Raw genomic sequence first — 15,762 nt, forward strand, 5'->3', positions numbered from 1 at the left:
TATACAGTACCAGTCAAAAGTTTGGACACACCTACTCATTCAAGCGTTTTCCTTTATTTGGACTATTTTCTACATTGTAGAATAACAGTGAAGACATCAAAACTATGAAATAACACATATGGAATCATATAGTAACCAAAAAAGTGTGAAACAAATTAAATATATATATATATTTTTTTAATATTTGAGATTCTTCAAAGTAGCCACCCTTTGCCTTGATGACAGCTTTGCACACTCTTGACATTCTCTCAACCCTCTTCATGAATGCATTTAGATTTACAGGTGTGCCTTGATAAAATGTCATGTAGAAAATAGTAAAAATAACCCTTGAATGAGTAGGTCCAAACGTTCGACTGGTACTGTATATGGTGAGGTCACCATTGATAAAGATGAGCAATAATGACTATAAAATCAATTTAAAACATTGGGAAATTATATTATTTTATACTAGTATAATTTTTCAGAGAAAGAGATTTTCTTTAACAAGTAATCATTGTTTATCTCAAAAAGGTAGGTATAAAAATGATTGACACCCCTAAAGATTCTTATAAAGTATTAAAAAGTTCAGTATTTGTACCCATTTTCCTAGCATGCAATGACTACATCAAGCTTGTGACTCTATAAACTTGTTTGATGCCTTCACAGTTTGTTTGGGTTGTGTTTCAGATTATTTTGTGCCCAATAGAAATGAACAGTAAATCATTTATTGTGTAATTTTGGAGTACCTTTTCTTAGAAATAAGAATATAATATATTTCTAAACACTACATTAATGTGAATGCTACCATTATTATGGACAATCCTGGATGAATCGTGAATAACAATGACTGAGAAAGTTACAGAGGGTCAAAGATCATACCCCCAACACATGCTAACCTTTCACCATTACCATAACAGGGGAGGTTAGCATGTCTTGGGGGCTTGATCTTTGACCTCTAACATCACTCATTTTTGTTTTCTGAAATGAGTTTAGAGGAACAGAGAGCAGTGATGATATAACCTTAATGCTAATGGTTGTGTTTGTAGTTAAGTAGTATACCAGGGATGGGAGTTTACGGCCTACCTTTCTTGTCTTTCCCCAGTAATACAACCTTTGGTTTGTACATGGCCGGTTCCACCAGGGTGGGCCTCATATCAGAGATACGGATATCATTCGGAGAGCCACTCATAGAATCCTGAGAAAAGTTATTACACAATTCTTATTTCTGAACAAAAGACCAAAAGACAAAAACCGACACAGCTTGGTTAACAGCTTCAACGACTTAACTCCACAAGCTCTTCCTGAGGCAGGAACTAACAAAAGGCCACAAATATAGTACATAACTGATCATTATTGTACTGCTTATACTGATAGTGTCATCAGTAACTGATATATGTTCTCTATATCTTAGTGATGTGTAACACACTGGAGCATGTCATATCTGTGACTTCCTTCTCTCTTAGGGCTTAGAGGCCCAGCTGCTTGCTACAGGAGAGCCTACTTCCCACACCTGATGTCCCACATCTGCAGCTCTGCTCACTGCACCCCCACAGGGCAGGCTGAGGCAGCCGAGCGGAGAGAGACCACCAGGCCTGCTTGCCAGGCGACTCCAGGAACCACATCCCAGGAACACTCACTACACAGCACTGTCTCACTGGCATATCTATATCTCCCGCCATCTTCTTTTTCTCTTGTGTAAAAAAAGAGATTGCAATATATCCGATACTTCTATATGTTTCAAAACATATAATCGAATATCTATAAATCCATACCCATGATGGGGCTACTATGAGGGTTCAGCACGTTCAGTGTTACATGACACGCAACGACAGCTGCAACCGCTTTCTGCTTTGGGTAAAAATGCCACCTTAAATCACTCCCAAGATTGTGTCCATAATTTACCAGCACTTTCTCTGTGGCTGGGAGTAATTGGTATGCCAGGCTTGATGCTTTTTGCCACGTCTCAGAGGAATGCTTGATTAACTCAAAACAAACAGCTGCGTGGTGTGGTGATGCCAATAAGTGCTGGAGTTAGCCTTGGCACTGCCAGTCTACTGCCCGTTTGCACACTACTGTGTATACTATATATGCCATGATGCAGACTTTGCATAAAAAATGTTCCTCTTCATAAGTACTGTACATTATATACATTACATATCTACAGTTTCACTGTTCATTAGAGAGAGTGGCTGTTATCGGCTTTCATCTTCATATTTCATGATACTCCGACTTTGTTTCTCCAGACGTTTCATAGTCTTTGTCAGCGTGCAAGAGGCAGTGTGAAGTCACACCAGCCGAGCCGTGGTTGAGCAGACTGTCTAATGTCTGATCTCACAGCCACTTACTATGAGGCAGAAACAGGAAGAAGCTGTAACGGCTGATGATGTATTCTCTGGCTGTGGCAGCTTGGGAACCACGCGATGTAAAGAAATCTAAGCAAAACAAACAAACACACATACAAACAAATAAAAGATGGAGAGGAAATTTTCATGGTTCTACAAAAAAAAAGTTGTGTGAGGTAAAGAAGCATGGTTTATGGCATCAGCCCCCCCCCACCCCTTCATCCCCCCACCCATCCATCCCCCAAATCCCTCCACCCCTCCAGCCACCCCTACCCCTCCATCCCCCAATCTCTCCAGCCCCCTCCCCACCAGCCCCCCACCCCTCCAGCCCCCCACCCAGTGACCCAGTTCCCATTGCGGCACCGCGGCACCCAAGGGTCTCTTTCTCCCTGGGGTTTTATGGGAGGAGACAGCATGAGGCAATCCAAAGCAGTTATGGACACAAAGTACACAGGACATTGCAGCTCCGTCAACACAATTTACAGAGAGGTAGAGATATAGCAGAGTGCCAAGCACAGGAGAACCTTCCAGATTTAGGGTTAGGAAAGTAAGTGGTTGCTAGCTGACTCCTTGGAAGTTCGAACCTACTTCCACTGGAAATGTATTTTCATGTTACAGGTTAAAATCAAATCTAATCTACATCTCATCTTAAATATATGCAATGTTTAAAGGACTCACAACCAGCATGAGTGCATTTACAACCCTGATGTAAATTGCCCAAACTCCTATAGAGCTTATAAAGAAATGACAGTAAGCAGATACAAGATACATATTATATGACCTGCTTCATTCATCTCCAGATGCTGACCACTTGACTCTGGGAACAGGTGCTAATTCAGATCTAGCCTCTTGGAGTCCTCTGAATGCAATTGACATTTAACACTGACCTTTGCTCTGTTTGTTCAACAGCCTCTGCTGTTCGTTGTGCAGTATTTCAAGCCTTATTAAAGGCTACAAATTCTGCACCCGGTTGCCCCCCTGGGGACTTGCAAATGCACTAATACTTGACATTTGAGCTATGGCCGAGTTAACCTCCATTTCAGCCCCAATATGATATTATGCCAAGATAATGCACCTTTTTGCACACAGCATAAAAAATTCTGAAAACAGCACCTCAGCAGACTACCTGTCTGACCCCTCTGCGTATTCAGAGAGAGAGAGCTAACGATTTAACAAAGACCCAGTTGAAGCCATCATGGGGCCTTTGAGGCTTCCAGATGAAAGGATTCTATGATCTCTGTAGGTTTCAATCACCTCTAAAAAGTTGCTACGCCACAGTTCCATGGCCCTGGGTTTAATACATTGCCCCCTCAAACTTTGTCACACCTGGCCATAAGTCAAAAACACTGAAATCTGATACTACATTAATCTATGTCTTTGAAAAAGTTTGGACACACCCACTCAGTTCTTTCAATGAAATTCAGTTCCCATGCATTCAATACAGGTGGTCTCACCTCTACCCGAACTCTCACATTGAGATGTCCAAGGCAACTAAGGACTAAATCTGACATAACGGCCTGAGAGGACCTTGAGGCTGCAGTGTAAACATTCATGTCAGTACTCTCTCCCCCACCAAGCCCAATACAAGCTGTTGTTTTGTTTTGCTTTCCTGGTGTTAAAAGGACGTAATAAGTGCTACAAACGATTTAACATTTTCACAAAGAGATAAGGAAATTGCTCCTGTACCTCTGAGCTCTCAGTCAGATCCTCCTTGTCCTTGCGCTTTGGGATGTCGATGGCAGAGTTGTGTATGATGCCCTGCTCTGTCATCTGAGTCTTGTTGAACTCTCTCTCTCTCTCTAACATCTCTCTTTCCATCACCTGGAACAGAAGATCACTCTGAGTGACTGGGTGACACATATCTATCGCATTCAGCCAAAGAGGACTATGTATAATCAAATCATTTGTATTTGTGTGTGTGTGTGTGTGAGAGAGAGAGTGTGGTGGTATGTGTGGGTCTCTGGGTGTGTGGTATGACCCGGTCTGTTACCTCTTTGGGGGGCATGGGCCAGGGGGGCTCATACTGTTCTTGTTTTCGTGACTCCATGTTGGTACCAGAGGAGTTAGTACCAGTGCTGAGGGGAAGCTGGTTCTTGCCCACCATGTTCTGCACTGACTTCACCATGTTCTTCAGGTCCTCTGGGTACGGTGTGGGGTAGCGCTTCAGATTGATCTCAACCTGGACGGACAGGACAAGCAAAATAAGCGGTAATAACAAGATAAAAACGGGGGAAACTGAGGTCAACAGAAAGTCCTGTGAAACCTTGACTTTTCCAGAGTTGTCCTCCTCCTCCTTCTTCTCCTCGAACTCAAAGGCGACGGTCATCCTCTGCTGACGCTGCTCCTCCCATAAGGTGGGGTTGAAGCTGTCGCTGTCTGACTGGTAGTCTACAGAGAGGACGGGTAGGAAAACAGGGAGGTGTCACTGACTTATTGTGCACTGGTCTCACACTGGTGCTGTTCTGACATGCTCACTTCACCAACAGCATACAGTGCACTGGCACCTAACCCAACCATCTGTCAAACGCCCTCAAGTGGAACCTCAAAATGGATTCAATCCCTGAGTAAATTTACACCTTCAGTCTCTCTGACCCTCAAAGGGTAGTTCAGTGACACATGCTCTGCACACATATCACTATACCCATTACTATGAGGGATACCAGTGTTATTTCAAGCACCATTCATCAATTGTAAATACATATCCATGGCACCTTAGTGATCACAAAATCACATACTCATAGTACTGCAACATCCACTTTGTGGGAATACTTGGCTATGAGCATTTTCCCTCATGTCAGCATGTGTTACATTTCCACCCACAGTATCTGGCTAGCTCACCCTCATCATGTCGTGGTTGCTGAGGGAACATATAGTTGGTGAGGACCCTCTGCTTGGTCTCTGGATGGGCCTCTGTCTGGAGAGGGATCAGGGCCTTGGACTGCACACAGAAGACAATCACACATCACTGACACTTCAAGTATAGCTAACACAGGTAAAACTATAGATTTGATCCAAAAATGTAAAGGTCTGTTTCTTTCTAACAAAACAATATATAAGATCATAAGATTACCTGATTGTCTGAAAGCCAAAGAGCAGCAAGATCTTTTAGTTTTGTGAAAGTGAATGGGAGATTCTTTAATCTGTGTAAGGGAGAAGATGACGACATGGGAGTCTCAATAAGTACACTGTGTTCGGGTGTGTTCAAGGACACAGATCATCATTAAATCCCGTGTGAAAAGCCAATATTATTCCTCTGCCAAGGAACTATAATAGCCTGCCTCTGACTGACTGACACCCACTACTCACCTTGGCAACACGCTCAGCAAACTCTGCCTCACTTTGACAACAGAAATATGTCAGAGGAAGACAGTGTTGTGGGCTACCATAGGCAGGATGATGCCGGGTTGGGGTGATTCGATGCCCATTCTGAGGCAGCCTATCAGCTCTGTGGTGTGTGGTGCTGCGTGTAGAGGCAGGTCTGACTAATGACTGTCGTGTGTTAAGTGATGGTCAGGTTTAATTACCTTGGATCCAGTTAATCACTGGCAGAGCAACCAAACATCTCATAAAGAGCTTTCTTAATTAGCCCGTGGGCAGGGGGAAGTGCTTTCTAAGGCTGTGCAGCTATCTTAATGTGCTATTAACAAAATAATAACCACTAGCTAGCTTCCCTAGTTTTTATAAAATCCTCAGAAGAATGCCCCACTCCACCTACGCTCTATGTAAATATATAGACACACAACACAAGCCTTTTCCTCGTCAATGAGAGTGTGAGGAACATATGGATTCACTGTGTGTCTGCGTTACTGTGTGTCTGTGTTTCTCTGTGTTTGTGTTTCTGTGTGTGCGTGTGCTACTGTATGTATACATAGCAGAGCAATCGGTAGATACCTATTGTCGCTTAAGTTGAGAACACGTAGCTTGGTCATCTGCCCAATCTCATCAGGTAGAAACTCTAGTTTATTGGAGCGCAACGACATGACTGTCACATTCTTACAGTTCCCAATCTGCAACAAAAGAGCCAAGCAGATATTTCAGTGATCACTTTCCATCTTCCATGCACCAAACCATATAAATGACCAGTTTTGAGGAAGCTACTCTGAAAATGTAGTTTACCAAACTACCAATTACTTCACACTGGAAGAAGTTAAGCTACACTAAAGCTACCCTGAAGAAAAAGTAGATCACTACATCCAAACTACTTTGTGCTAAATTATCATATCTCAATCTGAAATGTCATAGACTACAAATTGCAAGAATAGATCACTCTGGAGTCAGATGTTAGCAGAATGTGTGATTTAGCCTATTCAACGTTTCAAGTGAAAATTAGGCAGGTCTGACGCTGAAAAAGCAAGAAAATTCTTGCCTACCTCACCTATATATTATTTTTGCAAAAAAGTAGCATGTAGCTCCAGTAGTTAGCCACACCGCTGCATGGCAAAAAAGTAATTAACTACTGACAGCACTACCAAGACTTGAATTTAGTTCAACTGCCACCAAGCTACTGCAAAACATAGTTAAATTACTAGTTGAACTAGATGTTGTTCACTATTCCCCAACACTGTTAAATACACAACCAAATGCGTTGTGTATGTGTGTGAGTACAGGAGCACTGTGAGGATATAGGGACAGACGGACGTACCTCCCTGGGTAGTTCAATGAGAAAGTTTTCATCAGCAGAAAACGTGCGAAGGTTGGGCAGGTAGCCAATGGTGGGGGGCAGGGACTCTAATTCATTACAGCTGCAGTCAAACTCCTCTAAAAGCGATAAACTGCGTAGAAGAAGAAAGAGGAGAACGAGTCCCTTAAGAATCCTTCATGCCACAGCTACTTCCACTTGGTTAGTTATTAGTGTAACATCAACATGTAAAGAAGCACAATAACCAAAACCCTATCAATAAAAAATAAAGGAAAAACAACCACAAATCTGCATAGATTTTCTACTACACATGTCTTTGATGTACCATATTAATATGTGCATATCATTTTGTCAAGAACCTGCGAAGCACAGACCTACTTACACAGACCAACTTAATTTGTACGCCAAAAAATGGGCTGTGAATTATTGAAGTGGAACATTTCCATACACTTAGGATGGAGTCATTAAAACTTGTTTTTCAACCACTCCACAAATGTCTTCTTAACAAACTATAGTTGGTTAGGACATCTACTTAGTGCATGACACAAGTAACTTTTTCAACAATTGTTAACAGACAGATTATTTCACTTATAATTCACTGTATCACAATTCCAGTGGGTCAGAAGTTTACATACACTACGTTGACTGTGCCTTTAAACAGCTTGGAAAATTCCCCAAAATGATGTCATGGCTTAGGAAGCTTCTGATATGCTAATTGACATCATTTGAGTCAATTGGAGGTGTACTTGTGGATGTATTTCAAGGCCTACCTCCAAACTCAGTGCCTCTTTGCTTGACATCATGGGAAAATGAAAAGAAATCAGCCAATACCTCAGAAAATATTGTAGACCACAAGTCTGGTTCATCCTTGGAAGCAATTTCCAAATGCCTGAAGGTACCACGTTTATCTGTAGAAACAATAGTACGCAAGTATAAACACGCTGGGACCACGCAGCCGTCATACCACTCAGGACGGAGACGCGTTCTGTCTCCTAGAGATGATCATACTTTGATGCGAAAAGTGAAAATCCATCCCAGAACAACAGCAAAGGAACTGGCGAAGATGCTGTAGGAAACAGGTACAAAAGTATCTATATCCACAGTAAAACGAGTCCTATGTTGACATAACCTGAAAGGCCGCTCAGCAAGGAAGAAGCCACTGCTTCAAAACCGCCATAAAAAAAGCCAGACTACGGTTTGCAACTGCACATGGGAACAAAGACTGTACTTTTTGGAGAAATATCCTCTGGTCTGATGAAACAAGCTGAAGAACCCCATCTCAATCGTGACACATGGGGATGGCAGCATCATGTTGTGGGAGTGCTTTGCTGCAGGAGGGACTGGTGCACTTCACAAAATAGATGGCATCATGAGGAAAGAAGGAAGTTAAAGCTTGGTCTCAAATGGGTCTTCCAAATGGACAATGACCCCAAGCATACTTCCAAAGTTGTGGCAAAATGGCTTAAGGACAACAAAATCAAGGTATTGGAGTGGCCACCACAAAGCCCTGACCTCAATCCCATAGAAAATTTGTGGGCTGAACTGAAAAAGCGTGTGTGAGCAAGGAGGCCTACAAACCTGACTCAGTTACACAAGCTCTGTCAGGAGGAATGGGCCAAAATTCACCCAACTTATTAAGGGAAGCTTGTGGAAGACTACCCGAAACGTTTGACCCAAATTAAACAATTTAACGGCAATGCTACCAAATACTAATTGAGTGTATGTAAACTTCTAACCCACTGGGAATGTGATGATAGAAATAAAAGCTGAAATAAATCACTCTCTCTACTATTTCTCTGACATTTCACATTCTTAAAATAAAGTGGTGATCCTAACTGACCTAAGACAGGGAATTCTTACTAGGATTAAATGTCAGGAATTGTGACAAACTGAGTTTAAATGTAGTTGGCTAAGGTGTATGTAAACTTCCGACTTCAACTGTATCATAATGATACAAGCATTATTTCACTCAAGCCACGGGCAGATTCATTTCAGCAGCAGGTTGCATTATTTGTTTTTGACTGTATTTGTTGTTGACAGATACAGTCTCAGATGACTGATCCCTCCTTGGTGTAGAGACATTAATGGAAACAAATCATAATTGTGTTCCTTATAAGTAGTAGATCCATCTAAGACATGTACAGACTACAGAAAGGTGAAGTCATGAATCAAATGGATTCATGAGGATCATGGCAATATTCAATACCATGACTTGATAGAATGAGAGATGTTTTACAGACAAACCACAAAATTGATTCAACTTTACTAATTCCATGAGGGAAAATGAAAATTAATACTCACTATCTGGTGGTGCCAGTATCTCTTTTCAATCAGATTATAATCAACAGTATACTTTTTACCAAAATTGGGAATACTGAACTTCATGAATGACAAACTTAACTCTATATCTAATATTATACCTTAAACTCTAAAGCCACAGTGTTTATTGAGTCAAATGCCCCTTGCCTCTTTGTCAGATTTGAAAGGACAACGTGAGCAAAAACAACAACAACTGTCCAGTTTTAAATTCAAACTCCAACGTTTAGTGTAAAATGTCATTGTATATGAACAGGATAGGATGAGGGAAAGAGCTGCCTCCCCACACTGGAAATACTTCATTTAAGCAATAAGGCCTGAGGGGGTGTGATATATGGTCAATATACCACAGCTAAGGGCTGTTCTTAAGCACGATACAATGTGAAGTGCCTGGATACAGCCCTTAGCTGTGGTATATTGGCTATATACCACAAACCCCTGAGGTGCCTTATTGCTGCTTATCAACGTTATTAGAACAGTAAACAGTTCATGTTGTGTCATACCACAGCTTTAAGTCAATCAGCATTTGGGCCAATCACCATTTACAATTGTATTTATTTATTATACACACAGCAGAGTCATTTGCTCAACATTTGTCTGAACAGGCTGGCCCAGCTGGCCTCCCATATGCAGGCCTTTTACTAGAGCTGCTTCCCTGGCCGGAACATACAGACAGGGGACATTAAGGTGAGCACTTGCCTGAATAAACATGCTGTGGCGAGGAGGAACGTGTACAGGAGACAGGGATTTACAGTCTACTTACCCTATTTTGGCGCGTCCACTAAGTGGCCCATTTTAGATGCATGTGAAATAACCACAACACACAAAACCGACCAATGACAAACCAAGAAAAAAAGGTGTACAGGAAACAGTATCACAGGCTTGGGGAGCAGCAGTGGGGGAGGCAGGGCACGGTAAGGATGAACATGACATGATGAGCTGTAATGTGGTGACCCTGACCTATGACATCCCAGTAACTGGGCGTCTTCAGACTTGACCCCCAGAATTGCCTCTGACTCATTCTAGTTTACAGATTAAACTGATATAGTATATATAAAACAAGCAAATCAACTTGGCTGGCTATTGTGTTTGAGTTTGAGGTTACAATACAAGCAGAGGAAGCTTGGGAAGTTTTTTTAAATGTATTTTTTACATCAGAGTCAAGTCCACTCAGACAGCCTCCATTTTAAATATTGCACAACAAATGAATGGCACACCCCAAAAATGTATCTCCCTCCCTCCCTCCCACCCTCCTACCCTCCCTCTCTCTCTCTCTCTCTCTCTCTCTCTCTCTCTCTCTCTCTCTCTCTCCCTCCCTCCCTCCCTCCCTCCCTCCCTCCCTCCCTCCCTCCCTCCCTCCCTCCCTCCCCCCTCCCTCTCTCCCTCCCTCCTCTCTCCCTCTCCCTCCTCTCTCTCTCTCTCTCTCTCTCTCTCTCTCCCTCCCTCCCTCCCTCCCTCCCTCTCTCTCCCTCCCTCCCTCCCCCTCCCTCCCCCTCCCTCTCTCCCTCCCTCCCTCTCTCCCTCTCCCTCCCTCTCTCTCTCTCTCTCTCTCTCTCTCTCTCCCTCCCTCCCTCTCTCTCCCTCCCTCCCTCCCCCTCCTCTCCTCCCCTCCCTCCCTCTCTCCCTCTCCCTCCCTCTCTCTCTCTCTCTCTCTCTCTCTCTCTCCTCCCTCCCTCTCTCTCTCCCTCCCTCCCTCCCCCCTCCCTCTCTCCCTCCCTCCCTCTCTCCCTCTCCCTCCCTCTCTCCCTCCCTCCCTCTCTCCCTCTCCCTCTCTCTCTCTCTCTCTCTCTCTCTCTCCCTCCCTCCCTCCCTCCCCCTCCCTCTCTCTCTCCCTCCCTCCCCCTCCCTCTCTCCCTCCCTCCCTCTCTCCCTCTCCCTCCCTCTCTCTCTCTCTCTCTCTCCCTCCCTCCCTCCCTCCCCCTCCCTCTCTCCCTCCCTCCCTCTCTCCCTCTCCCTCCCTCTCTCTCTCTCTCTCTCTCTCTCTCTCAGTGCTGCCAACTGAGACACAATGTTCTACATCACTCTGTACTTGGTGTGAACAGTGATGGAGCAAATCAGCGTTAGCCGATGTGAGGTGAGAAGCAGCATCAAGGAGAAGGTGCCAGAGTGAGACAGCAGAGTTTCAGACCCCTTCTATCCACAGGCCGTGTTGACTACAGCAACAAACCACTGGCATAGAAGACGAGCTAAGATTAAGATGCAATGTGTCAACTGAATTTACCATCAAAATCTGTGTCTCTGACAGTTTTTAATTTGGTTATGCAATAGATGCCCTAAAACGGACTAACATTCAGTTCAATGATATATATGCATTAATAAACAAGACTTGGAATTTAGTTTAGCTTTTGGCCACATCCTTTCAAAAAATGTCATTTGGGAAGTTCAGGGATTGCAATTTGAGAAGTGAAAGTACTCACCTTCCAATGGTGTTAGGCAGTGAGGTGAGCTGGTTGTCATCCACTTTTAGTGTTGTGAGCTTCTTCAACATTCCTACAATGGAGACAAAGACATAACTCTAGTTTCACTATTCATTTGATGTTATGTAATTGATTCTTTAAAAAAAAGGAACAAATACACTATGAGAAGCAAGGTCAAAAGAGAAGAACACGGTTAAAAGACATTTTTCAAACCCTTTGTCTATATAATCTTCTTACCGGTTGATTCATTTACAGCCGGGAAATTATTAACAAACTTATTAAGTACAAAGTAACTTAATAGATTGTTTGAATCCTCAAATTTAATTTGCACAAACACTTTTTTCTCTCCAAATAGGAATGGCATTTTAATGACGCATATGATTGATAATGACAATCCAACTCAGGGATTTGCGCTCTCAGATAACAACCTCCAAGAGGAGCCGCCACGATGAATGCAGTCATTACGGAATTAATCATCCTCTCCCCACCTTATCTCCTAATCATCCTTTCTTGAGCCTTTTTCTTATTCTTTCTAACCAGGAGATCCTATTGTTCCAGAGGGGAGAGAGCAGAGACAATCTAACCAGGATATCCTATTGTTGCAGAGGGGAGAGAGCAGAGACCCTATTATTCCAGAGGGTAGAGAGCAGACACAATATAAACAGGCAATCCTATTGTTCCAGAGGGGAGAGAGCAGAGACAATATAACCAGGAGATCCTATTGTTGCAGAGGGGAGAGAGCAGAGACAATCTAACCAGGAGATCATATTGTTCCAGAGGGGAGAGAGCAGACACAATCTAACCAGGAGATCCTACTGTTCCAGAGGGGAGAGAGCAGAGACAATCTAACCAGGAGATCCTATTGTTGCAGAGGGGAGAGAGAGGAGACAATCTAACCAGGAGATCCTATTGATGCAGAGGGGAGAGAGAGGATAATCTAACCAGGAGATCCTATTGTTGCAGAGGGGAGAGAGAGGAGACAATCTAACCAGGAGATCCTATTGATGCAGAGGGGAGAGAGAGGAGACAATCTAACCAGGAGACCCTACTGTTCCAGAGAGGAGAGAGCAGAGACAATCTAACCAGGATATCCTATTGTTGCAGAGGGGAGAGAGCAGAGACAATCTAACCAGGAGATCCTATTGTTCCAGAGGGGAGAGAGCAGAGACAATATAACCAGGAGATCCTATTGTTGCAGAAGGGAGAGAGCAGAGACAATCTAAACAGGATACCCTATTGTTGCAGAGGGGAGAGAGCAGAGACAATCTAACCAGGATACCCTATTGTTTAAGAGGGGAGACAGCAGAGACAATCTAACCAGGAGATCCTATTGTTGCAGAATGGAGAGAGCAGAGACAATATAACCAGGAAATCCTATTGTTGCAGAATGGAGAGAGCAGAGACAATCTAACCAGGAGATCCTATTGTTCCAGAGGGGAAAGAGAGGAGACTATATAACCAGGAGATCCTATTGTTGCAGAATGGAGAGAGCAGAGACAATCTAACCAGGAAATCCTATTGTTGCAGAATGGAGAGAGCAGAGACAATCTAACCAGGAGATCCTATTGTTCCAGAGGGGAAAGAGAGGAGACTATATAACCAGGAGATCCTATTGTTGCAGAATGGAGAGAGCAGAGACAATCTAACCAGGAGATCCTATTGTTGCAGAGGGGAGAGAGCAGAGACAATCTAACCAGGATATCCTATTGTTGCTTAGGGGAGAGAGAGGAGACAATCTAACCAGGATATTGTATTGTGGCAGAGAGGAGAGAGCAGGGACAATCTAACCAGGAGATCTTAGTGTTGCAGAGGGGAGAGAGCAGAGACAATCTAACCAGGAGATCCTATTGTTTTAGAGGAGAGAGAGCAGAGACAATCTAACCAGGAGATCCTATTGTTGCAGAATGGAGAGAGCAGAGACAATCTAACAAGGAGATCCCATTGTTATAGAGGGGAGAGAGCAGAGACAATCTAACCAGTCTACCATATTGTTCCAGAGGGGAGAGAGCAGAGACAATCTAACCAGGATACCCTATTGTTGCAGAGGGGAGAGAGCAGAGACAATCTAACCAGGAGATCCTATTGTTGCAGAATGGAGAGAGCAGAGACAATCTAACAAGGAGATCCCATTGTTATAGAGGGGAGAGAGCAGAGACAATCTAACCAAGAGATCCTATTGTTGCAGAATGGAGAGAGCAGAGACAATCTAACAAGGAGATCCCATTGTTATAGAGGGGAGAGAGCAGAGACAATCTAACCAGTCTACCATATTATTCCAGAGGGGAGAGAGCAGAGACAATCTAACCAGGAGATCATGTTGTTCCAGAGGGGAGAGAGCAGAGACAATCTAACCAGGAGATCCTACTGTTCCAGAGGGGAGAAAGCAGAGACAATCTAACCAGGAGATCCTATTGTTGCAGAGCGGAGAGAGAGGAGACAATCTAACCAGGAGATCCTATTGTTGCAGAGGGGAGAGAGAGGAGACAATCTAACCAGGATATCCTATTGTTGCAGAGGGGAGAGAGAGGAGACAATCTAACCAGGAGATCCTATTGATGCAGAGGGGAGAGAGAGGAGAATCTAACCAGGAGATCCTATTGTTGCAGGGGGGAGAGAGAGGAGACAATCTAACCAGGATATCCTATTGTTGCAGAGGGGAGAGAGAGGAGATAATCTAACCAGGAGATCCTATAGTTGCAGAGGGGAGAGAGAGGACACAATCTAACCAGGAGATCCTATTGTTGCAGAGGGGAGAGAGAGGAGACAATCTAACCAGGAGACCCTACTGTTCCAGAGAGGAGAGAGCAGAGACAATCTAACCAGGATATCCTATTGTTGCAGAGGGGAGAGAGCAGAGACAATCTAACCAGGAGATCCTATTGTTCCAGAGGGGAGAGAGCAGAGACAATATAACCAGGAGATCCTATTGTTGCAGAATGGAGAGAGCAGAGACAATCTAACCAGGAGATCCTATTGTTCCAGAGGGGAAAGAGAGGAGACTATATAACCAGGAGATCCTATTGTTGCAGAATGGAGAGAGCAGAGACAATCTAACCAGGAGATCCTATTGTTGCAGAGGGGAGAGAGCAGAGACAATCTAACCAGGAGATCCTATTGTTCCAGAGGGGAAAGAGAGGAGACTATATAACCAGGAGATCCTATTGTTGCAGAATGGAGAGAGCAGAGACAATCTAACCAGGAGATCCTATTGTTGCAGAGGGGAGAGAGCAGAGACAATCTAATCAGTCTACCCTATTGTTTCAGAGGGGAGAGAGCAGAGACAATCTAACCAGGAGATCCTATTGTTGCAGAGGGGAGAGAGCAAAGACAATATAACCAGGAGATCCTATTGTTGCAGAAGGGAGAGAGCAGAGACAATCTAACCAGGATACCCTATTGTTGCAGAGGGGAGAGAGCAGAGACAATCCAAACAGGAGATCCTATTGTTGCAGAATGGACAGAGCAGAGACAATCTAACCAGGAGATGCCATTGTTATAGAGGGGAGAGAGCAGAGACAATCTAACCAGGAGATCCTATTGTTGCAGAAGGGAGAGAGCAGAGACAATCTAACCAGTCTACCCTATTGTTTCAGAGGGGAGAGAGCAGAGACAATCTAACCAGGAGATCATATTGTTGCAGAGGGCAGAGAGCAAAGACAATCTAACCACGAGATCCTATTGTTGTAGAATGGAGAGAGCAGATACACTCTAACCAGGAGATCCTATTGTTGCAGAGGGGAGAGAGCAGAGACAATCTAACCAGGAGATCCTACTGTTCTAGAGGGGAGAGAACAGAGATGTTCTATGGCCTCACCTATGGTGTCAGGCAGATGCTGCAGCATGTTGGAGGAGAGTAGGAGGTCCTCCAGGCACTCACAGCCAGAGATGTCAGTGTCCAGGCTTTCAATCCTGTTTTTAGCCAGGTCCAGGTAGCGCAGCTGCCTCAGCTTCCCTATACACTTCAGCAGAAGGGGAGGGAGAGACATGGAGAGATGGATGTTAGAGCGGTTGAAGAGAGTGAGAGAGAGAGGGGGGGGAGACAGACAGAGAGAGATGGAGAGACAGAGAG

At 43.9% G+C, this 15,762-nt stretch overlaps 1 protein-coding gene across 1 annotated transcript in view; it reads right to left on the minus strand.

The window, feature by feature from the left end:
- The window catches only part of LOC115108735 (leucine-rich repeat-containing protein 7-like), a 114,813-nt gene that overhangs the window by 15,357 nt on the left and 83,694 nt on the right, over positions 1 to 15,762 (minus strand). Inside the window, exons 9-20 of the mRNA XM_065009049.1 lie at positions 15,508 to 15,652; positions 11,694 to 11,766; positions 10,040 to 10,057; positions 6,964 to 7,093; positions 6,213 to 6,328; positions 5,392 to 5,461; positions 5,160 to 5,259; positions 4,585 to 4,709; positions 4,312 to 4,500; positions 4,008 to 4,142; positions 2,325 to 2,411; positions 1,063 to 1,174 (exon numbers count right to left, since the gene is read on the minus strand). Of these exons, the coding sequence (XP_064865121.1) occupies positions 1,063 to 1,174; positions 2,325 to 2,411; positions 4,008 to 4,142; positions 4,312 to 4,500; positions 4,585 to 4,709; positions 5,160 to 5,259; positions 5,392 to 5,461; positions 6,213 to 6,328; positions 6,964 to 7,093; positions 10,040 to 10,057; positions 11,694 to 11,766; positions 15,508 to 15,652 (1,300 nt within the window). The remainder of the gene's footprint in view (positions 1 to 1,062; positions 1,175 to 2,324; positions 2,412 to 4,007; positions 4,143 to 4,311; positions 4,501 to 4,584; positions 4,710 to 5,159; positions 5,260 to 5,391; positions 5,462 to 6,212; positions 6,329 to 6,963; positions 7,094 to 10,039; positions 10,058 to 11,693; positions 11,767 to 15,507; positions 15,653 to 15,762) is intronic.

The sequence above is a fragment of the Oncorhynchus nerka genome, linkage group LG24 (assembly GCF_034236695.1).
Source record: "Oncorhynchus nerka isolate Pitt River linkage group LG24, Oner_Uvic_2.0, whole genome shotgun sequence".
Taxonomy (NCBI): domain Eukaryota; kingdom Metazoa; phylum Chordata; class Actinopteri; order Salmoniformes; family Salmonidae; genus Oncorhynchus; species Oncorhynchus nerka.